The following is a 26009-nucleotide window of genomic DNA, read 5'->3' as shown; positions in this document are numbered from 1 at the left end:
CGGTTGCTCCACATAGGATAGATTTTCTTCGAGCTATAGTTCTACTAGATGCAAAACATGTGACTCTCCTACTACGTATAGTCTCAACAAGGATACATGAAACACATTTTGGATACTGGATAATTAAGGTGGTATGCTAGTTTGTAGGCCAAATTCCCAACAACTTAGAGAATCTCAAATGGCCCAATGAAGCTTGGAGTCAACTTTCCTTGGAGTCTGAATCACTTCACACTTCTAAACAGAAATCTTTCAAGTCCTTGGTAGTAATCCGCAATTGATATATACTTGGTCAACAAATCAATTCACATGATGCAATCAATATCATCCATGGCTAGAATCATTAATTTCGCTGATATATAGTTTCCTTGAAACTCTATATGGTGCTCTAACACTAGGCGTTTAGTGAGAACCTCTAAACTCATAGGTGTAGCACTAAGATCATGACTTCTAGGGAAATTTATGGAATGATATGAATGAATTTGATGCTATGGTATCTATATGAACATATGCAGGTATACCACATAAAATAAAGGTACATGAAATTTCCCTCTCATTCTCGACTTTAGCTTGCTCCTGGTTGAGGGCGAAAACTTGTCCGTGGACTCGAGGGTACTGATCTGATCTCTCTCGTTGTGAAACCTAGGTCCTATGTTGGATGGATGCCTCATATTATCTACCCTCATGAGTCCCCAAGCCTTGTCTACTATGGTCTCTCCAATTGGGGTAATCTTTCTTCATATGGCACATGCTGCCACAAGTGAAACAAGCTCCATACATTATACGACATTGATCAGACGAGTGGTTCCTACCACAATGCTCACACTAGAACTTCTTTCTGCCAAAGCGATGGATGTTGGAAGAACCTGAAAATGATGAAGAGCCATACATCTTGAAAGACTGACCTCGTGGTACCAAAGAACTAGACCCCCTGTTTCCTCAACAAGTCTTGCTCCGAACAATTCTTTGCCTGCTTACAACAGTCAACCAGTCCTCATAGGAAGTCAATTTTTCATTCACGATCGTAGATGTCCTGGTTCAGCCCGTTCAGAAACATGGAATACTTCGCCTCAGAATCTCAATCACATGGGGTGCAAAGGATAAGAGACTGATGAAGTGCCTCTAATATTCCTCGATCAAAGACTCACTTTTTTGTAGAGTCAAGAGCTCTATCTCCTTCACCTGATGGTAAGTTGCAGGGAAATTAGTGAGTTAGAAATGCTTGGCGGAAAGCCACTGAACTGGTTATGCTGCTGGATTGGTGTAGCTGACATGGCCTTCCACCACTTCTTAACCCTCCCCTGGATCATGAAATCGATCATCTCCATCTTTTTTTCCTCGCCTACCTGAAAGCACAGAAACACTACTCCATCTGTTCCAGCCATATCTCTAACATATCTACACTTTCCTAGCCGGTAAAGGGTGGAAGTCTGACTTTCACAAAGTCCATGATGTTAACATGGTCCTAGAGGCGTCTTTCTATATGGTTATTACGGTGATGCTTGCAATGGTCCTCCTCAAGGCAACCATGAACGTCTCATCATCGTGACAATTTCCATGGTTGTTATCATCCCATGATTTCCCTCCTGACATCTGAAAAGAAGCTAAAGAAATTCTAAAACTCAAAACATATTATCTACTCCCCAAATTCTTTGCATGCTCTGATACCACCTAAATGTAGCACATTGCCCATAATGTCTACATTAAATAATTCTATCATGCAATAATAAACTTAATAAACCATAATCATAGTTGAACCTTAAGATGAGAAAAATTCTAAAACCAACGAAAAATGTAAACCATAATATGTCCACTGCACCAGAGGTAAAACATGAATAAGTGTTATACAACCATATCGAATTTGTCTTAAAATCAACAGAAAACCCTAGAATAACTCTCTTGAAGGCATCAATCTCTACTCGCCACCATAAACTCCTCGTGTCATGTCCTACCTGAGACCCACCCGTGTAATAGGGTATCCAAGATGAAATTAAGTACATGAGCGACAAATCCCTATGTAATTTATGAGTATACTAACCTATATGTGCATATATTAATCAAGAAGTGGTGATCAAGGATCAAAATGAAAACTCATATTGCTCAGTCTGTGTCTAGGCATTAAGCATGTAGCACACTGGTCCGTCATGTCATTTGGTGTGTCACACACTCATATTAACATCTTGGACACAAAATGTCCTAGTCATCATATCCACTGGTCCGTAGAGTCAATGGCTGGCTCACGAGACCCGATCATGCAAGCATATAGGGTTGAGTGACCCTTGCTAGATCAAGAGTATCTTAAGGAATACAAAGCTCGAAATAATATGCAAATCCTGCATAAAATATAATGAAAAATAAGACATGAATCATAATCACATGACAATTAAAATGCAACACACAAGTATGCATACTCGACTAGATATATCAGTCAGTACTTGAGTATGTCTACGCTACCTTGGGGATTACTGGGTGACTAATTGTTGATCCTAAACATTATTACCCAAAGAATGGTATTAATCTCTATTCATTCTTTGTTACTCAATTATTATACCACAAGTATAACAGAGGCTATCTGATCATACATGTGTCTGTCTCCAGCCCTTTGGGGTCGATAGCTTTGCAGCTCGGTCTTCGATCGCTGCTTACTCCGCGAGCTTTATGCAAGCTTTACAGACTTTGTGAACAACTTGAAAAGCTTATAATGCACTAGAATATGGGAAAATATTTTGTAAATGACGTGAGAAATCTGAAATATGAATCGCCTATTTATATGCTGAGTTTGGAAATTCCAAATTGTACATGTCATTGCCATCTCGACACCTCACCATTAAGAAACTCCGATATCCCCTTCGTTAGATCTAAAATATTACATGTCTATGCTCATTGAACACGATACTTTGAAAAATCTGATTTACTTTTGTAAGATCCAAACTCCCTTCAGAATTTCCGATCATGTTCGACGATTTCGAACTACTTTTCGATGGTTCTGAACTGGCTGTTGAGTAAATAGTTTGATTTTCTTAAATAATGACACTCAATAACTGAACTTGTGTCATTACACATATCCTCCAAGCTATTGAAAATCATTGACTTCTCAAAATGAGAGTTTTCAAGTATAGAGTTTTATACTTGGAGCAGGGGATTCAAGTACCTCTAGCATAAGTGTTAAGTCGGGATTATCTTGAGAAGCGTTGGCCCAAACAAAAATTGAGAATATGAAGTCCTATTTTGGGTCATCAGGTCAACTCATCATCTCTGGGATTGAAGAGAAAAAGATCGGCCTTAGACCTCAAACTGACTAGCATAAATCAAAGATTGATACTAATGAATCTTAATTTCTCCATTTCAAATATATCATAAAATTTGGAAGAAATTGAAAATCAGAGCAAAAATTAATCTGGTTACAATGCGATTTGATTTAGCGGGTAAATATCCAAGAAAATGGATGAGACCTAATGCTAATCTAAGGAAGTCAAGGTATGGTATAAGTTTTGGGCTCTTACCATTTTTTTGGGCTACAACAACGTTTTTTCAAAAACCGTTGTCTATATAAGATTCTGTCAAGGGTCAAAGACAACGGTTTGTATAAACCGATGTCTTTCGGATGGTTTTTTAACTACGACAACGATTTTTTAAAACGTTGTCGTTTCTTAGTGTTTTATTTGGTTAAAGACAACGGTTTTTGAAAAAACGTTGTCGTAGTTTCTAAATTTTTTTAAAAAAATCGGTTAATATTTAGCGACGGTTTTATAAATTACCGTTGCTAATTAAAATTTAGCGACGGTTTTAAAAAACCCGTCGCTAACTTTAGCGACAGTTCTCGCCTGTTCGTCGCTAAAATTAGCGACGGTTTTTAGCACACCGTCACCGATTTAATTTAGCGACGGTTCGTAAAACCGTCGCATTTTTAAATTCTTGACGTTTTAAATTAGCGACGAAACAACCGTCGCTAAGTTAATGTGTGCGACGGTTGTTTAAAACACCGTCACTCATAGCGACGGTGTAGATAACCGACGCAAATAGCGACGGTTCTATTACAGTAGTCGCTCATAGCGACGGTTTATACAAAAACCATCGCTACTAGCGACGGTTTACTCAAATACCGCCGCACACTGTCTATGAATATCCGCGTCCTTGGTCATTTTCTTCACACACCTAAGTCATTTTCTTAGTCAGTTTCACTTTTCAAATTCCTTTTTCTTCCACGATTTGTCCACGATTTTCCTTAAACTTCAATTTTAAGTTAAAGATTATAAATATATTAATTTAGTAAGATTGTTAGTTTTTTTGTTAGGTTTATAAAATTATAACCGTAAATTTTTTTTTTATTTTACGAAAAACAATAGCGACGGAAATCATAACAAAAACCGTTGCAAAATTTTGTTTTACAACGATTTTTCAATGCTACAACGACGGTTTTTCACCGTCGTCTTTAGACGTCTACGACAACGGTTTTTCACCGTTGTCTTTGAGCGCACCCTTTTAACCACAGTGCCTTTAACAACGGTTTTACAAGACCTACGACAACAGTTTTTCACTGTCGTCTTTGATGTCTACGACAACGGTTTTTCACCGTTGTCTTTGTGCGCACCATTTACAGGGGCTTTAACAACAGTTTTTTTGACCTCCGACAACAGTTAATGTGGGGATCCGGACGCTTCATTTTCTTAGTCATCTTTGGGATTTAATTATCAATTAAGATAAACAGGGTCTAAAAAAAAATTTTCCTTTTTACAAATGTAAGTGCGGAACGTAATGGAATTTAACTAATATACATCTCAGTATAAAAGTACAATAATGTACAACAATTATTCAAACTAGTCTAAGGTTCAACTACTAAATCTCAAGTATTAAACCAAGTCTACAATAAGTCCGGCATCACCACTCTAACTCGTCTTCTCTCATCATCTTCTTGACCCCGATCCTGTCCCACCTGTTGTCATGCACACATACAAAACAAGACAACAGCCGGATACTCCGGTGAGAATAAATCCCAGTATAAAACATGTATACATGCATATACACAATATAAATCATAAAGCATATTATCATGCCTAAAATTCATAACAATAGGTTTCATAGTCTAGGAAACCAAATCAAAATAAGCATGCCGTAACAATGGGTTCCATAATCTCTGAAACCAAAATAAAATAAGCATGCAACTCAATTCAATTCATATCTTGACTCGACTCGACTCTAACTCTAGGGATCCCGGTGTGAATAAGACGTCACTGTCTGTCACCTACCCTCCCAATCGGGGTAACTGTACGTCTTATTCCTAGACTTCGGTCCTGTCTGTATCGAATGTCTACAATCGGAGTGAATCTGATCCGAAGCGTCGATACCACCGAACATCTAGTTTGGCAAGTCTGCCAATGACTCTCCTATGTCAAATGGTTGAATATAAATCTATAAACAAGACATCGTCATATCAAGATATTTGAATATAATTCCATAAACAAATCAATTATATCAAAAGGTAAATAACAACCCTAGTATGTGATTTTGTTGGGCAACTCAAATTGAATCTCATTTGAGTTGTGTCTTCCCCAAAACAAAACATGAATTATACCTTTGTCTTCCCGGTCTGACGAAGACGAAGTCTTGTATTCCAATCTGTCCATAACCAGTCTGGCAATGACAATCGTATAAATACAATATCAGTATATAATTCGATTCAAAACTTGTTCTGATCAATACTCAAATCAGTATATAATCTGATCCATATCTGAACAAGGTACAATCTAATTCATATCAACGATATCATCGAAATCATTACGGAATCTGATCACTCTAAATTAACTGATGTTTCGACGGCATAACATTACAGTTTCGATATCCCCGTCAATCTCAACATCACAGATATAATATCAGAATTCATAATCAGTACCAGTACAATTCATAATCTCAATATATGTACACTTAAGATCAGTAATAGCACAACTCGGATATCAAATCCCAATCAATATCTTTCGAAATCATAACAATTGTATAAACAGTCTATTCTTAAATCTGACTTTAATTATACAATGTCTACTGTAGCAGAAACATCATATCTGATTCATATTCAATTCTGACAATATCATAAATTCAAATCATGTCTAAACGTAACGAAACTTACGTCCAGTTGTAGCCTGCGTCGATAGGAACACAGTACTGAAGTCGGATTCAGAAACAGACGGACGGATTTCTCAAAACTTAAATTTCTCAAGTATAAAGAAGCTTGAGGATTTTCTCTGAACTTTGGATCAATTTCCACTGTAATGGACGAAGGAATGAAGTAATATATATACCACATGCATGCTAGGACAAGTGGCCCATTTCTTTCTCGCGCACGTCGTACCGCGGGTGCGCTCACTTTTGCACCGCGGGTGCGCTCCATGTATTGATATGCATCAACTTTCCCTGAAGCTTGGACCGCGGGTGCGCTCTGTCTTTTAACGCGGGTGCGCTGACCCTACTGGTACAACACCGCGGGCGCGGTCTGTCTAGCACCGCGGGTGCGCTCAATCTTCAGTAGCAACTTTCATACCTTACTGGCCATGCACCGCGGGTGCAGTACTTCTTCACCGCGGGTGCGGTGTCACTTCTGTAATTAATCTCCAACTCTCTGTCCATCAACCGCGGGTGCGGTCTTGTTCGTAGCGCGGGTGCGGTCTATATTTCATGTACCACTTCATAATCTCGTTTAGTGCTTCTCATTACATGTCATGCATACTCATATCTTCCGAATATCACATCAATGAAGACTAATAAATCTCGAGCCTTACAGTTAAAAACCGTTGTCTTTCGCTTTTTTTCTTGTAGTGCTATTACCGAAATAGATCCATGGAGCTGTACATGAAACTTGGGAAAATAATAATTACTTGTCCAAAGGAAACATTCTGGAGTTGTACTTCTTCAGTACAACACTAGAACCGGCTGGAAAAGGCTCACACGAGGCTTTCCATTTTATCAAACTCAAAAGGCCACACTCCAATGCTAGAAGTTTGTAAAGGATCCTCCAGCAGATGAAGTACACTTTTTTGTTTCACTCAATGAAGACGATATCTCCACCATGAGAGCTGGGGGGGTTATGGATATGTCTCATAGAGATGGACAAAGTTAAATTTTCGTTCAAATTCTATCAAAATTCAGTCAACAAATATTTCTTGTTAAACACAATGACAGGGAAAAATACAGGAGAAGCATTCCAAAAGAAAAATAATCTTATGTGGAACGACTTGGGAGGCAAAAAAAACTCGCCAGAAATTTTGAAATATGGCCCACAATGGAGATGGAGAGAGAAGATATCTCGGACTTTCCAAACCAGAAGGAGCCAGAATCGGGAAGGGTTTTCGGCAAGATCCGACCAAAACCATATTGCAAAAAAAAATCCAAGTGCTGAAGGAATACACACGTCGCGTTTTTCTCAGGGACAAAAAAAACAGAAGATTCTCCTAGAAAATTAAAGAAAGCATGTGGCTCAAACACTATTAATAAATACAGGACCACTACTGAGCCACCTAACAGCAGTAATGGAAAAGTAGTTCACATGTTTGAGGTTCATATTTCAAATCCACTAAGGTTTTTATAAATAGAAGAACCGAAGGAAGTTGAAGTAATCGACCATTCTCTTTAATTTTCTTCAAAATAAACATTGTAATATATTTTCAACTTATATGTATTGTGTTTCAGACTACGATAAGTAGCAAGTTGTATCCCCCTCTACATGGGGTTGCTTATATAATAACAAATATTATGTCTGAATATAATTACTAGGCTTTGCCTCTCTCATGTTGAATCCATTAACAAAATTAAATATGTTACTATACTTCTCGATGTAGGAAAAGAATCAAGGCTGAGCTACGATATGTTGAAGGAATCCACGACAGGAATCATCAATTGTGAGTGAGTGTTGGTCGTGAGAAGCAATCTGTAAAACCCAATGAATACGATCCATCGGAATTCTTGAGAAAAGGTATAAGTTTTAATTTACTTTACGTAAGCATGATGTGCTAGAAAAAAAAAATTACATAAAATTTTTTTTAAAAAAAAGAGTAAATTGAGATTTATAAAAGTTTGGACTAAAATGGGTTAAAACAAAATCTAAATAGACTATTTAAGACATTGAAAAGAAAAAGCACTAAATCCGGAATTGGTCAAAACTAGAAGGGCCATAAAAGTTATGACACCCCGTCCCATACTAAATGTTAGAACCCTCTAAAATTGAACAAAATAATGTAAAAGCCTAAATTGCATATATTTTTTATTTAAAAAAATAAAGAGAGCAAATTTATGATATCATAGTTAAGTCTTCAAACATTTTGTGATAGACCATTTATTTACATAATCCCATTATTATACTATAAACGAATTAAATTGAGTATAATATGAAAAAAATTTAAGGTTGAATTCTACTAAAATATCGTGTTCGATTCGAAATTCGAATAAAATTTTTGCACTAATTCGATTTCATCTCAAAAGCTTCGTTTGTGTGTTATTCAAACAATTCCACGAAAAAAAATACTCAAAAGACTCGAAATTATATTTATTTAGTATATAATTATATTAAATTAACAAACACTGAACAGTGAAAAAAATAATTTGAAGCCGAGTTTGGTTGAATTCGAAAATTTCAAATACAAAATATCAGTCAAGGTTTAACAGGAAATATGTAACATTTAAAACGTAACATTATGCAGGCAGACATATACTTGATTTGGCTCATAATATAGGAAATGAGTTCGGGTTCTTTGAGTAAGCATTCGAGTGCGTTTCCTGTAATAAAAGTAGAAGTAGATGGATTAAAGAAAACCTATGTCAAGAACATGTAGATTTAATATATTCATTTTTTTTCTTTTAAATAAATGATAAATTAGAGATTCAACTAATTGAGAACCCGATTCGGGAAAAATGAAAGGTGTTTGTGAAAAAATAAGATCAAGATTAGGATGATAAACGATACAAAGAGAGAACAGAATGATTCACGACTCTAATTATTCGTGGAATAGAACTGAGATGTGTAATCACGATGTCATAATATTCGTATTGGGGTTCTTTGCATTCTTCTTCCATGTACTTTATGTATTTGACGTTCATCTTCTTTAAAAGTGTAAAAATGATAGCATATCAAGAGATAACGTCAAATACATGAATGATAGAGGAGGTGCCCATGGCATCGGACACTTGGAGGAAATTTGATTAAAAAGATGAAATTATTTAACCATATTTTTACAAATTGTTAAGACACGTGACGTAAGAATCCAGTGGCTACAGTCGATGTTGGCGATGTGGAAAGTTGCTGGATGTAACCTTCAAATTGATACGTAGAAGCGACATTATGGGATTCATGCAATCGTTGGTGCCAACATAATCATTTGTTTATTGGTCGGCCACCGGAATTCAAACATGGGGAGTTTTTGCAATTCCGAAAGGAAATAAAAAATGAAAAGCACCCTTTTTATTGCAAACTCCAGCAATGTATAAACCCAAACACAGTTTAGAACCAACCAATCTCCAGTTCAAGAATTTACATTGTACAAAAAATGACTAATGGACATGAAATGAATGATATGCTCCACGCGAACAAGTATCTGAGTTCTACCAAAACTTTTCTTACACATAAATCAAGAAACCGACACTGTACACATGCCCGGAAGAGTTGTCTTTCTCTTGGCCAGCATTTTGCCTTTGGCCTGGTTTGGTGTATTGAATTGGCAGAGGGAAGTTTCTTGTTGTACAGATCAGTGAATGAATGATGGAGAGGTTCAGCCACGGCGGATCATAAGACTGCCACTTGACTATTAGGATACGAGAGGGAGAAGAAACAGTTGGTTGATGAATTGGACGATGGGTTTTGGAGTTCCGGGCAAGGTTCGGGTGATACATTGGACGATGATCCCTCGACGTTGGAGCACACCCACGAAGTGGATGAGTTGGAAGAGATAGAGAATGATATGTTGAATAAACATATAGAAGTGAAGGGAGATTCATTTATTCCCACAAAGATACTGGCTGTACTAATATTTACACCAACAATGTTCTCGAAGGTAATTTCACTGACCACAGGCAGCGCATTGGGATCGAATTTGTCATCCGGGTGTGAATCACACTGACCTGTTGCCTTGATTCCTTCCTGTATATTTTCCATGTAAGCATCTGATACATATATGCCTTTGATATAGCCGCCTCTTCCTCTCGCTGTCTTTAGCTGAATTCCTGTCAACGAGTCATGAATTTCAAGGTGCTCCGCCAATACATTTGAAATGCCGCCAGACATTTCGCTGCCAAGTGCAATTCCCGATCCTGAAGAAGACTTCAGCCGAAGCCCCCGAATATGGACATTGCTGGTTGGTTTCCCATATGATATTCCATACTCATCCCAACCACTTTTAAGCACAACTGCATCATATCCCGTGCTAATGTTGCTGTTCTCAATGCACACATGCTCAGAAGAATCTGGATTTGAAAAGTTATGTCTGAGATTCCGAGTACAACAATAAAGTCACTATGACTAGCCAACACATGAAATATAAATAGTCGTGATATTACAACATTAGAAATATTAAAGGATGAAAGGCCAGCATGCCATACTCAGATAAACTAAGATCATCAAGGATCGACTCAAAAATCAAAATCCACACCGCAAGGTACGAGCCATGAACTAGTTGACAGACCTGGAACTATCCCACAGGTGTGTGGAGACTCGGGTGGAGAATATACTGTAATGTTCTGAACCAGCAAGTATCTGCATTACAGAACAGAGAAACAAAAAAAAAATATGTCTTGCAATCAAAAGCATATCAAACACAGCATATTGAATTTCATGCGTTTAACTGGCACGCACCTGCAATAAACTGGATGTATATTCCAAGCAGGTGCATTTAAGAAGGTCAAGTTCGATATCAAAACATTGTCGGACCCAATCAATTCTATTAAATGTGGTCGACTGTAATTTAAGGACTGTGCATCCACTTGTTTCCACCAAACCGAACCCTGACCATCAATAGTTCCATTATTACCTGCTTGGACGGTAAGAGCACTAAATTACTATAAGAATGGCAATACTTCTAATGGTGTGAGAACACAAATAGTAGCAAATGGATCAGTTTCGGGCATAACTTCATTACCCGTTATAACCACGTCAGTCAAATTATGTCCCGTGATCAAGCTGCCATATCTGTTACCGGGAATCTCAAGGCCCCGACCATAAGAAGGTAAGGGTCCAACAACATCCCAATGGCTATAATCCTGCAAAGATATTCGTTAAAAGTTCAACAGAAAACATATTCCCAGATTACCAGGTAACTTAGCTGCTGTCATGATAGCAAGGTACGATTTTTCATAGTAAGGCGATCACCTGAGAGGCAAGAAGAACGGCATCTTTTTCAAGGAAAAGAGTAAGATGGCTGGTGAGATTGATGCATCCGATTACCCAACGGCCAGGTGGAACATACAGCTGTGCACCCCCCTTGTCAACGAAGGACCTCAGATAGAAAATAGCATTCTGAAATGCTAAAGTATTTAAAGTTTTCCCATCTCCTACCGCCCCAAATTCGGAAACAGAAACGCTGTGAGGTCTGGGAATCATCGGCCAAGTAGCCTTGCATTCTCCATTGTATTCTGCTGCATAACTCGAAACCAGGAGTAGAAGCAAAACTGCCTGAGAAGAAAGGAGTAACAAAGAAACAAACCGTTTATCGAACCTTAAAGCCATACTCGATACAAGCTTGAAATTTGCAAGAATAAGGCCCCCTAATAAATTGTTTGCATATACTCGCTAAGAGCCCAGAAATAGTTCAATCATCCACATTACAGATTAAGAGAACAAAAATCAAAGTTAGGCTAGAACATCGATAACAATTTTAGTCCCGTCACTGTTAGATCTAGAGTCCAAGAATTAAGCGTCTATTACAGACAATGTAGACAGATCAACCAGCATCCTTACTCAGAACGTTGAAGATCAAGCCCCATTCGAAGTAAAATGTCGACTGGAGTAAAAAAAAAATGGACACTTCACCGAACAAAAAAGATCGAAAACAATCCGATCAAGAAAATAAAATAAGCAAGAAACAACAGAACAGCAGTTCAAGTTAAGATTCATATGGTCTTCCAAATAGTATTTTCCGAAATTTAAAGCTTAATCCAACACATCTCACTGACAAGATTTACTTTTTGCAGGATTCCCACATTCCCACAAAGCAAAAACACTAGTACTGTATCCAAGGAACTTATTAAAGAAACCCACAACCAAAAAACTTCAACAACAAAAAAAACTTGCATTAATCAACTAAAGAAAACAAAAAAACAAAACGAATTATAACGTACTTACTATCCTCTTCATGTCTCTCTTCTTCAAGCCCTCATTCGAAGACACCCTCCCCAAGAAGCTTTGACTCCACACTAAGCTAAAAATGGAAAAGTAAGCCACAAAGAAGGAAGAAGAAAGGAAACTGGCTGTGATTGAACGATGATGAGTGGCAATTAAGGAGGAAAAAATAAACAAAAATAACGAACGGTAAATGAAAAGGACAGCACATAATGAGAAATAGACAGCTCTTGCTTGGTTATATATTATTGTGTTGACGCAACATAAAAAATGGAATTTGGTTCACCTGGGATTCAATCAACACTAAGTGAGGTTAATTTACATAATTATGAATCATTAATCACCTATTTATTTTTTTGGGTTTTGCCCATTGGTTGTTTGCCGACACTAAGCTCATGACTTCTTGTTTTCTTTGTATATGTAACAAAATCATTTTCCACTTCATCCATCATTTTCTTTAATATGATTTTTAAAAATATCTAATTTGGGTGACAGTAATTGACTCATGAGACCAATTACTACCCTTTAAAATTTTAAATTAAGTCATTATCATAAAATACAACTAAAACAATGTACACTCAAATATTTGAACGAGCTATAAAATAGTGTAATTATTGAAAATAAGACTACATATAGCGTTTATATCGAAATTTTAAGTTATTTTTTGAGTACTACTCTAATTATGTATCTAAAAATTTATATTTATCAATAAATATGAGTTACTTGACGTGACTAACTAAAATATGAACCCATCCAAAACTACTAAAGTCTTAGGACCTCACTATTGCAGAATGATGAATTTTTATATCAGCAACGAGGCAAGTTTTGGTATTATTTTTTTTACTTTTGTAAGAGTTGTGAGTTTTTTTCAAAAAAAAAATATGGATAAAATCTATAAATGTCATATTTAATGAATAATATAGATAGCAAAACTATTAATAAACATAAAATGAAGAAGGAGACAAATGGAATTAAAAAAAAATTAAAAAAGAAAAGAATTAGAATGTGGAAGAGAGATAGGAGCCAGGCAAGAAGTGACTGATGTATGGGGAAATGCTAGGCTGGCATGAGTGTATTTGCCAGATCACAGCCCCACAGGAATACCCAAAGCCGTTAGTCTCCTCTGTCCTCACATTGCTTCCCTTGTTTTCTTGCCTTTTAATAATCATCTAAATTCCACTTCAACCTCCAATTATTCTCCTTTCCATGTCCATACAATGGTTAATAAGGACAAACTTACTTTAACCACATTCTGAAAATTGGAGAAATAATAAACTGAGGGCCATTTTTTGATATCCACAATATATACTAACTTAATGAACAAAACTATAAAAAAGATTGTAAAAATAGTTCTTACCGCTAACTTTACGGTTAAAATTAATTAACCGTGGAGGCTATATGTTTTTAAGCACAAAGAATAAGTACCAAAACGGTGGTTTCCCTTTTTATTGCATGGTAAAAGACAGGAAACTCACTTCAGATAACCTTTTTTTAACAAAAGAAAAGGAAAAGGGATTCGAACCTTAGTGTAATGGTAAGAGGCGACTCTAAGATCAATTGGACTACAAGCTCGGTCTCTCACTACAAATAATTTTATTACGCAATAAAAGAATTGGAATTTTATAGACTGTCTTAGAGAAGAAAAAAAAACATGAAAAATTTTATATTATATAATAATTATAGTGATGTCCGTAAGAGTGTGGGAGGCTAAAGAATGTGGCATGGATATGGAGGAATCTCTCATCTCTTAATTAACAACAGCGATGTAAAAGCAAGTGAAGTTTCTTCAGGTGAGAAATTAATTTGAACTTTCTATATATATATATATATGTTTCAATTTAATTAAACTGCTTTTGATGGGGTGTTTATTAAATCTGACGTGACCTCCAACCTCGGTGTCAATGATTTGATATCTACAAGTAAACAAGCGACGTATTCAAGTTAAAAAAATGTAAAAATACGAATGACAAAGACTTGTATGAGACGATCTCACGAATCGTATTTTGTGAGACGGATCTATTATTTAGGTTATACATTAAAAATATTATTTTTTATGCTAAGAGTATTATTTTTTATTGTGAATATCGATAGGGTTGACCTGTCTCACATATAAAGATTCGTGAGACCGTCTTAAAAGAGATTTACTCAATGTGAAAACATATGAACTAACATATGTGAAAAATGAAAAACTGAGTTTTCGTAGATGGAGAGCTCTGGATACGTGTATCAATTATTATTTTTTATTTTTATATGTTGAATCTTTCGTTATAGATAATGTTCAACGTTGATAGCCCATGAATGATTTTGGACCCCAGTTCATCTCTAGTCAAGGCAGAAGGTTCATGAAAGGTTCAAGTATTCTACTATAAATATCATGTCTAAGTGTCTAATCCATTCATTCAGTTTATTGATTTGTAGCAACATCCTTAGATGTTCTCTCACTCTATCCGCAGTATCTGATTTGAGCATTGGAGGGGCTACACCGGGACACCCTCCCAGCCCCCTTCAAGGTCTCCTTTTGATTTCAGGCCTAAAATTAATTCGAGGTCTGCATTCGGACTAGTATCATCTGCTGGAACGGAACCCTAAATTTTCAGTGAGTATCAAACGTCTTGAAGACTTGTTGCATATTAAGCTGTGTTTGTTTACAAGGAAGGAACATTTCTGGATGGATATAATGTACAATATTGAGGAAAGCATTCGATATGTACACATATATCATAAAAAAGCGAGGGGGCCTCCTTCTGTCCAACCTGAGTTACATGTATTGATCAAAACTAATTACTTGACTATTTATTTGAATTGTTGAGTGAAGCACAAAAACGCAGCTGTGGTTTGGTTTGTCCCCACTTTTGAGAAAAAAGAATGAGGCGCATGAGCATCCAATGGTAAAGCCCCACCTACCACATGCTAATATTATTAATCATTTCACTTTTTTCTTTTCTTTTCTTTTTCGACTGTCTTAAATATATAATAAAGTTTCAAATTTTAATAACACTTTTTTCTTGTTTTTGTTTTACTAATATACCTCTATTAAATAAGTCTGTAAAACGTGCAATCATTTTTTTGAATGAATTACGTAATGAAAAATTATAAAATTTGTTTGTAAACTTTGTTTTTTCAATTACTTTCTTGAGTATGTTTTTTATGAGACGGTCTCGAATCTCTAAAGACTTACAAAAAACTAAGGCTAAAATGGATTGCTTAATTTTATAATTACAATTAGGGATGTAATCGAATCGAGCCGAGCCGAACTCTTAAATGTTTGAGCTTGGTTCATTTATAATCGAGCCATGTTCGAGCTTTATTTAACGAATATATGTATGGCTCACGAGCTTATTCAAGTTTTTATCGAGCTTAAACAAGCTTAATAAATATGAATTATACATTTAAATTTTCATTAAATTAATTAAAAAGTAAATTATATATTTAAAGAAAAATATATTATTCTTATTAAAATTTGTAAATTTATTATAATAAATAAATTTAATAGATTTTTCTATATATTTCATAAATAATATGCAAAATCAATAAATCAAATATCAAAACTATTATTTTTTCATCTGAAATATTACTCACGAACTTATCAACGAACATGTTCACGAGCTAACGAGCCGAATACTGTAAAACTTGAGTTTGGTTTGTTTATATTAACGAGCCTCATTAAACGAGCTCAAACGAGCTTTTATCGAATCGAGCTTCGAATAGCTCTCAAATAATTTAGTTCGTTTACATCCCTAATTACTTGCATGCTAGTTTTCTAGTTTTTCCAGAAAACTGTGTTCCATTACATTAGGCCGTGTCTAAGGGGCGGAAACCTCGCACGTGGAATTTTCCGCCTACACCGGTGTGACCCTCCCAATGAAATTTCACACCCTTTTCTTTAATTTTTTTAATTTAATATTAAATCAACTGTTAGATAAATAAAATTAATAAATAATAGTTGGAATGATATGGCCGATCAACAGCATAATCAATCACAACCTTTAAAAAAAAGTTTTAGAAAAAAAAATTTAAATATCATAAAAAATGGAAATATTGAATTTTTTTCAAAAAAAACTAAAAAAAATCAATTACCGTATGTTGAAAACTCAACATACTCATGTAAACTAACCACATTACACCTTCGAAAAAACACTGTTTTTCACTTCAAAAATCAAACATTCGTTGTTCGTTTTAAATCCAAATGTGAAAATGGATCCATGGAAAAGGATGATCTCAATACTAGTTCATCGAATTATTCTCAATTCAATTCTTGATAATCTTACGACCAAATGTTGAGCTTTATGTTTAACCAAATGTTTCTCTTGTTATAATTTATCTTTTTATTTAGTTCTACGAGTTATTATGTTTTTTGTTTTATCTCATTTTAGGTGATATGTTAGAAATGTTGGAATAATTATATATTGTAAACTGTCAAATATAATTAAAACCATAAAATTGATCGAAACAAGGCTTTGGTAGTGTCGTTTATGATTAAAGAGGATTTTCAAAACTAAACTTGTGATGTATATAATTAAAATGATTTTTCATTCAAAATGTATCTTGTGCAAATATATATGGATAAAATCGCTACATTTATAACAAAATTAAAACTAATATAATGATAATCTCATTAATTATAAAGTTGTTAATGTCATAATCTCATATATTATGTGAAATGAGATATTAGAAAACTCATTATATCACATAACAAAATATTTTTTAATCTTTCATATGAAACACAGTGAAAGTCAAAACTATGTTATAGCGGATGTATTTTCCTCAAATCAACGTCCTTTTTCAAAGCAAACTGTGTTGATCTAGAATATCAAACCCACACAGATCTACAGAAATATCATTTATTATAGATTCATGTATGCTTTCTCTTATTGTTCATGTTGATTTAACATGAGATTCTATGATTTAGATGCTGTTAATAGCTTATTGTTCATTAAAGAATTAAAATTACGTTGGTTATCCAAATTGATGAATGATTACCAAAGAATTCCAATTCCTTAAAAGTTCCTTTTTTTTTCTTTCGGAATGATTCAAGCTTTAATTATATAAACAAAATTTAAAAGGAAAATTGGGATTAACCTGGCATGACAAGATTGAGGATGTAACGTGTTTCCTTTGTTGAAAGTACAAAACCGAGGATGTTGGGGCCAAAAAGTTTCTTGTAGGTCGCTTTCTGGATTTTAAAATGTTGGATTCTAAGCCGGTTATCAGTCAAGTTCAAGAATCCAAGTGATTTTTCACAAGATTCACGCCAAGGGAATGACGTTGAACGAATCTTTCCAAGTGGCTGCTATTGTTGAGAAACTACCACCAGATTAGAAGGATTTCAGAAACTATTTGAAACACAAGCGAAATGAGATGAATGTTGAAGAACTCATTGTTCGACTTCGCATTGAGGAAGAAACCAAGAGTTCTGAAAGATGATTATTTTTTCCGATTGCTGCCAAGGCAAATGTTGTCGAGCATGATCAAAGCTCGAAAAATTACACCTTTTCTTCCTTCAACAAAAAGATGAACCTGGGACCTAAAGGAGGCATTTCAAAGAAAAATTTCTCTGAAAAATGCTATAACTGTGATGGTATGTGTCACAAAGCCTCTGAGTGTAAAAAGTCGAAGAGAAACCGAGAGGCGAATGTGATAGAGAACATTTCTCAAGAGGTTTCGGTCATGAATATTTGTGTTGTAATATCAGAAGTTAATCTGGTGGGTTCTAACCCAAGGGAGTGGTGGATCGACATGGTGTCACTCGCCATATTTGCTCGGACAAGGAGATGTTTGCAACTCTTGAGAAATCCAAGAATGGTAAAAAACTGTTCATGGGAAATTTCACTACTTCTGAAATCAAGGGTCAAGTAAAGGTTGTTCTAAAGATGAATTTTGAAAAAGAGTTAACTCTTAACAATGTGTTTTATATGTCAGACATCCGTAAGAACTTAGTGTCTGGTTCGCTTCATAACAAGCATGGTTTCCGCATTGTCTTTGAGTCAGATAAGGTTGTTTTGTCAAAAAGTGGAATGTTTGTAGACAAAGGCTATGTTAGCAAGTAATGGCTATTAAGCCTGTGATTAATAAAGTTAATACTTTTGCTTACTTGCTTGAGTCTTCTTGTTTGTGGCATGATAGACTTAGACACGTTAATTATTATACAATTCGTAGACTAATTAACATGAAAAGCATTCTTACATTCCAAATTGATAAACAATACCAATGTGAAACTTGTGTTGATGAAAAACTAACGAGATCATCTTTTCAAACAATTGAAAAAAATAGTTAACCACTTGATATAATTCACAGTGATGTATGTGATTTAAAATGTGTGCAAACACGTGGTGGAAATAAATACTTTATTAATTTTGTTAAAGATAGCACAAAATTTTGTTATGTCTATCTTTTTAAAAGTAAAGATGAAGCAATTGAGAAATTTGTCCACTACAAGAGTGAAGTTGAAAACCAACTTAGCAAGAAAATTAAGGTGCTAAGAAGTTATCGTGGAGGTGAGTATGAATCACCATTTGCTGAGTTTTGTGCTCAACACGGTATTAAACATGAAAGAACTGCACCTTATTCTTCTCAGCAAAATAGCATTGCAGAGAGAAAGAATAGCACCTCGAAAGAAATGATGAATGCGTTGTTATTGAGTTCTGGTTTACCACAGAAAATGTAGAGAGAATCTGTTCTAACATCAAATTACCTTTTAAATAAGGTGCCCCGAAAGAAGCAAGATAAAAGTCCATACGAGTTATGGAAAGTTAGAAGTCCTTCCTACCAATACTTGCGAGTGTTGGGATATCTTGTCAAGGTAGCAGTACTCACTCCGAAGAAAGTAAAGATAGGACCAAAAACTATTGATTGAATTTTCATTGGATATGCTCAAAACAGCAGCGCTTATCTATTTATTGTACATGAATCTTAAATACCTTATATTCACAAGAAAACCTAATTCTTGTAATCTAGAAATGTCTCGTTCTTTGAATACATGTTTCCATTCAAATCTAAGGAAGAATCAAGTTCATCCAAAAGATTATATGAGACAATTGAAAAAGAACAAAAGCTTAAACAAGATATTAAACCTAGACGTAGTAAGAGAGCTAAGACTGAGAAAGCTTCAAGGAAGCAATGAGTTCATCTGAGGGACCTCTATGGAAAGAGACTATCAATTCCAAAATGGAATCCATTTTACAAAATCATACATGGGAATTAGTAAATATTCCTCCGGGAAGCAAACCACTAGGATGTAAATGGATTTTCAAACGAAAAATGAAATCAGATGGAACTATAGATAAGTATAAAACCATATTGGTAATCAAATATTACCATTAATGTGAAGGGCTTGATTACTTTGACAAATATTCTCAGGTATCAAGAATAACCTCTATTCGCATGATACTTGTAATTAACGCCTTGCAAAATCTTGAAGTACACCAAATGAACGTAAAGACAGCTTTTTAAATGGGGATTTAGAAGAGGAAATGTACATGGAACAACCTGAGAGATTTTCTGCGACACGGCAAGAAAATAAGGTTTAAAAACTGATGAAGTCTCTATATGTTTTAAAACAAGCACCAAAGCAATGACACGAAAAATTTGATAAAGTCATGATAGAAAGTGGATTTAAATTTAATGAATGTGACAAATGTGTATACATAAAGAAAACTGAAAATGGATGTCATTTTTTGTCTTTACATAGATGACATGCTTATCATTGGTAGTAATGATAAGATGATTAAATCCACCAAGAAGTTATTGAACTCAAGATTTGACATGAAAGAATTGGGCTTAGCCGATGAGATCCTTGGAATTAAAATTCATAGAACTTCAGAAGAACTAGTTCTAATTCAGTTACATTATGTGGAAAAAAATCCTTGAGAAATTCAATAAGGACGAGTTTGCATTGGCTAGAACCCCGATAGATACCATTCAACATCTATCACAGAATCGAGATAAGAGTATATCTCAATTAGAATACTCTCGAGTCATTGGAAGTCTGATGTTCTTAATGAGTTGTACAAGACCAGAATTACTTTATGCAGTATAAGTAAATTGAGTAGATTCACGGGTAACCCAAAAGTTGAACACTGGAAAGCAATTATCAGATTTTTAAAGTACTTAAGGTGCACTCGTACTATACCAGATATTTCGTGGTTATTGAATGATACAGTAATACAAACTGGATATCAGATATGAAAGAATCAAATCTACAAGTGGATTTGTATTCACTTTAGGAAGTGCAACAATTGCTAGGAAATCTTTTAAACAGACTGTAATAGCCAAATCCATGATGGAATCTGAGTTTATAGATCTTGAAAAGTGTGCAGAAGAGGCTGAATAGCTGCGTCAATTCTTAGAAGATATTTCAGGATGGGAAAAACCTGTGCCGGTTATATGCATTGGCGACTTCTGTGGGAAATTGAGTTTGAGACGTTGATATGGCTCCTACCAGAATAACTAATCAGGACACTTCCCGGGCTCCTGGAGATGGTACACTTACTTTGGGACAAGGTGGTGTCCTCCACTTACAGGGCCTCTCCTTCTCATTAATTTATCCCCGGAGGAGTTGGCTCGGATGATATCCGAGGCGGTGGAAAAAGCCGTAGCCCGGAGATTCTTCTCATCAAGCTACGCGTGCAGGAGGAGTGCATGAGGGAGAGCAGGATGCGGGGGAGGAGGAAGCAAGGAGAGAGGAGGGAGAATCGAGTGCCGCGTCCAAATCCCCAACTGTGGTAGAGGAGTTACAAGAGTTGAGACAGAAGATGAGGGTATTGGAAGGACAGATGGATGGTAGGAGTCGTTCCCGGCAGTTATTAAGGGATGCCCGTTTTCTGAAGCTATAGTCCGGGAACATCTTCCCGGTAATTTCAAGTCTGCCAAAATTAAAGATTATGATGGCAACGCAGACCCCGAGGAACACCTGGCCAGGTTCCAGTATATGGCCATGTTGCACTGCTATACTGACAGAATCAAGTGCAAAGTGTTCTTAACTAGTCTGTTTGACTCAGCACGGAGGTGGTTTGAGGGACTGGCCCCTCAGAGTCTCCATTCTTTTGAGGACTTTCAGAAGGTGTTTTTAAACTATTTCTGTGGGGCTCTTAGCTCCTAATCGTTATTACAATGCAATTTGATTAGGGTTTTAATTACAGCTGAAAACGAGTTTAAATTTTCTTTACAATGAGCCCAAAAAATCTTGTTTTAATACTAAAAATAATATTTCATCTCACATCATAAAATATGCCCACACATAATCAAACCCAAATACATACAAACAATCATATCCTCGGGACATGCCCCGATATATAGATACATATACGTATATACTGGGATAGACCACTAAACCTTAGTTCAAACTGTGACTCCCTCCAGAAACACCCTCTCCGGTCTCCTGATATCCCGGAGTACCTGTCATTGTCAACATACAAAGACAACAACAGCCCCCTCCGGGGTGAGCAAAGCTCAGTCTGAAGCAACCACAATATATACCACAGATATCTAAACAATGATATACGATATGCAATGCATGTATATCGTGGAGGTATCAGGTCAAATGCCCATCCACTGAGCACATGTCAGAATCAAACGAATCGCTATCAAATTAATGCTCGAGCTGGCACACCGGCCTCAATCAGGGATACTCATATGATAACGTCGACAAAGCGTCATCAAATCCCAAATCTCAATCAATCATTGGGGCCACAAATGACTATGCTTTAAGGATCATGTAATACCAAACATAGCATCGTGTTCATAAACCCCAGAATCAAATCAAATCATATCAGGGTATCCAAGGATCATAGCTCAACGTGCATATCATGTATACTACATCAAATCAATAAATAAGGCATATAGACATATATTTTCATTCCAATCCATCAAATCAATCCAACATATATAATATGATAAAGATACCTGTCATATGTTACTCGGTCGCAACATATCTCAATTCTTCGTTCCAGTCGATGTAGCTTTAGATTTCAGTATTAATATCTATCTACATCAATAACATATTTATTTCAATCAATAATTTCATTCAAATTCAATATAATACAAGTTTCAAATATCTTTTAAAATTTTGAAAATTCATATCAAATCGAAATCATAACATAATTCAATTCCGACTTCGAATACGAGTTTCTTGTCGGTTATTCTACCACATATATAGTTAGAATTAATAATAACTGACAAACAATTCTTCAATCTCAATCCAACGATTAAAATTCCCTAATTATAATAAATTGAGAATAATTCAAAATAACATCACTATAATCATCTCTTCTTCGTTAAAATCATACACTATTCAACAATATTCAATTTCTGTATGATTTAACAATTTATCGGATTTATTCCAGAAATCGACGAATTTCAAACATCACCAAAAATATAAAATTTATACCTCAAATCGAAGACCTCGTGTCAACGATCCCAGAACTGAAGTCGGTTCGTCGATTGGATAAATCGATAAGTCGCACATCAATTGGAATGAATTCCACAGACTCAACATTTATTTTATTTTTTTTATTTTTTTAATATATAATATTTAAAATTTTAACGCCGGTATATCCCTTTGGACAAGTCAAACGATCAAAATTTTCAAAACTCAAAACATGAAACTTCTATATCTTTGAGTTTTCTACGTTATATCCAAATTTGAAATCATTTGGACTTCATATGATCAAAATATGTCGCTAATTACCATTTTGCCCTTAAAATTAATTCATTATTTTTCAATTTATTTACGAAAATGCCATCAAAATAAATTGTTATTTTGCAACTTATTTACAAAAATGTCATCAATACTATTTTATTTTCGGGGTCTCACATTGGCAAACATATAATATGTCACAAGTTATAGTACATATCAAAACTAAAATCAGTAAATCGATCATCATACATTGAATACAATGGAACAGGTGGAATAGAATCGAACAAGTGCGGATATGATTCTCGCATCTTGCTTTCCAATTCTCACGTTGACTCCTCCACACCATGTCGTGTCCATTGCACTCGAACTAGTGGAATCGATTTATTACGTAATACTTTCTCCTTCCGATCCATAATGCAAACAGGTTGTTCAACATAGGAAAGAGAAGTATCAAGTTCAACTTCATCAGGTGCAAGTACATGTGATGGATCTGGTTCATACTTTCTCAACATAGAAACATGAAATACATCATGAATGGTAGATAAAGCTGGTGGCAATGCTAACCGATAAGCAAGATCCCGAACTCGATCAAGGATCTCGTATGGATCAACATATCGAGGTGATAACTTCCCTCGCATGCCAAATCGAACAGTGCCTCTAAAGGGAGATATTTTCAAAAACACTTTGTCACCTTTCTGGAATTCTAAGGGTCGTCTTCGTTTATTCGCATAACTCGTTTGACGATCCTAAGCAGCTTTCATCCGCTGTCGAATTAACTGAACTTTATCATTCATTTCTTGTATCATTTCAGGTCCAGTCAATTGTTTTTCACCAATTTCATCCCAGAATAACGGTGACCTATATCGTCTCCCGTATAAGGCTTCAAACAGTGCCATACCAATACTCGTTTGGAAGCTATTATTATAAGAAAATTCCACCAATGGTAAAGCATCTTGCCATCCTATTCTGAAATCCATCACAATAGCACGTAACATATCCTCTAACATTTGAATTGTACGCTCAGTCTGGCCATCAATTTGAGGATGATAAGCAATACTCATAGCCAAACGCGTACCCATAGCTTCTTGGAAACTATCCCAGAATTTAGAAGCAAACATGGGAACACGATCAGATACAATTGAGACTGGCACACCGTGCAGTCTCACAATATTCTCGATGTATAAACGGGTCATTCTCTTATAAGGATAAGTCCGCTCATACGGAATGAAATGTGCAGATTTCGAAAGCCGATCAATAATAACCCAAATAGCATCACAGCCCTTGGGCGAACGAGGTAAATGAGTCACAAAGTTCATAACAATATGTTCCCAATTCCATTTTGGGATTTCAAGACTATGGAGTAATCCTCCTGGTTTCATTCTCTCGGCTTTTACTTGCCGGCATACAAGGTATTTCGAAATAAATTCATCAATGTCCTTCTTCATACGTCTCCACCAGAACTGAGGTCTCAATGTCAAATACATTTTTCGGCCTCCAGGGTGAATATTGTATTTACTACAATGTGCTTCACGAAGAAGGGCAGATTTCAAATCAGAATCTGAGCATCGCTTCGTTGGGCCTGTCGTATTTTTGATATTAAAGTTCGGCTCAATTTGCAATGTTGAGACAGTGACAGAATTCCAATTCGAGTGAAAAGTCCAACCAGAAATACATATATCCTCGTGTAGTTTGGCGACATTGACAGAAGCTAACACATAATCATGAACTTTACGGCTAAAGGCATCCGCAGTAACATTCACCGATCCAGGGTGATACTGAATCTCACAATCAAAATCCTTCAGGAGATCCATCTACCTGCGTTGCCTTATATTCAAATCAGATTGAGAAAAGAGATACTTCAGAATCTTATGGTCTGAATAGATAACAAACTTTTCTCCATACAAGTAATGATGCCAAATTTTTAAGGCAAACACAATGGCAGATAATTCAAGATCATGAACAGGATAACGCGTTTCATGATATTTCAATTGACGAGACGCATAAGCAACCACTTTGTCATGTTGCATTAGAACACAGCCCAAACATTTACCAGATGCAGCTGTACACACTATAAATCCTCCGGTACCTGATGGAATAGTAAGCACAGGTGTTGTGGTCAATCTCGTCTTCAATTTAAGAAAACTAGCTTCACATACATCTGACCAAATGAATCTCTGATTCTTCTGTGTCAGTTGAGTAATAGGTTTAGCTGTTTTCGAAAACCCTTCAATAAAACGACGATAATAACCAGCTAAACCCATGAAGCTACGGATCTCAGGAACATTCGTAGGTCTCGGCCAATTCAATACAGCTTCAATCTTCGCAGGATCAACTGATATGCCATGTCTCAAAATGACGTGGCCCAAAAATACTACTTTGTCCATCCAGAATTCACATTTGGACAATTTAACATATAAATGGCTAGTACGAAGAGTTTGAAGTACCAGTCTCAAATGTTCAGCATGCTCCTTTTTCGATTTCGAATACACAAGAATATCATCAATAAATACAATAACGAATCGGTCAAGATAATCTCGGAAGACACGATTCATTAGATCCATAAAAACAGCAGGAGCATTCGTGAGACCGAAAGGCATAACCAAAAACTCATAATGGTCATACCTGGTACGAAAAGTAGTCTTAGGCACATCTTCTTCTCGAACACGTACTTGATGATATCCAGAACGAAGATCAATCTTACAGTAAAAAGAAGTACCCTGAAGCTGATCGAATAAATCATCAATACGAGGAAGTGGATACTTGTTTTTAACAGTAGCCCGATTCAATTGCCTATAATCGATACACATTCGCATAGTACCATCATTTTTCCGAACAAATAAAACTGGAGCTCCCCAAGGTGATACACTCGGTCGAATATATCCCTTATCGAAAGATCCTGTAATTGTTCTTTCAATTCTTTAAATTCCAGAGGTGCCATGCGATAAGGAGCTTTAGAAATAGATGCAGTCCCCGACATAAGATCAATACTAAACTCCACTTCTCGATGAGGAGGAAAATCAGGAATCTCATCGGGAAATACATCCGGGAACTCTTTTGCAACAGGAATAT

The 26009-nt window shown here is 35.8% G+C and overlaps 1 protein-coding gene across 2 annotated transcripts; it reads right to left on the bottom strand.

Moving 5' to 3' along the window:
• Nucleotides 1-9417: 9417 nt before the first annotated feature.
• LOC142531521 (putative polygalacturonase) lies at nucleotides 9418-12481 on the bottom strand. Of its 2 annotated transcripts, none has more exons than XM_075637679.1 (6): nucleotides 12311-12481; nucleotides 11339-11641; nucleotides 11109-11229; nucleotides 10826-11000; nucleotides 10656-10726; nucleotides 9418-10437 (listed from the first exon to the last, which is right to left on the bottom strand). In XM_075637679.1, exons 1-6 carry the CDS (start codon nucleotides 12320-12322, stop codon nucleotides 9761-9763), a joined length of 1359 nt encoding a protein of 452 aa, XP_075493794.1. In that variant the 5' UTR covers nucleotides 12323-12481; the 3' UTR covers nucleotides 9418-9760. The 2 variants fall into 2 exon arrangements, with proteins under 2 accessions (XP_075493794.1, XP_075493795.1); XM_075637680.1 differs by having other exon boundaries at nucleotides 12307-12479.
• Nucleotides 12482-26009: the final 13528 nt, after the last annotated feature.

The sequence above is a fragment of the Primulina tabacum genome, chromosome 17 (assembly GCF_025594145.1).
Source record: "Primulina tabacum isolate GXHZ01 chromosome 17, ASM2559414v2, whole genome shotgun sequence".
NCBI lineage: Eukaryota > Viridiplantae > Streptophyta > Magnoliopsida > Lamiales > Gesneriaceae > Primulina > Primulina tabacum.
Note: the sequence above shows the minus strand (reverse complement) of the source record. Positions and strands in the feature narration are given on the sequence as shown.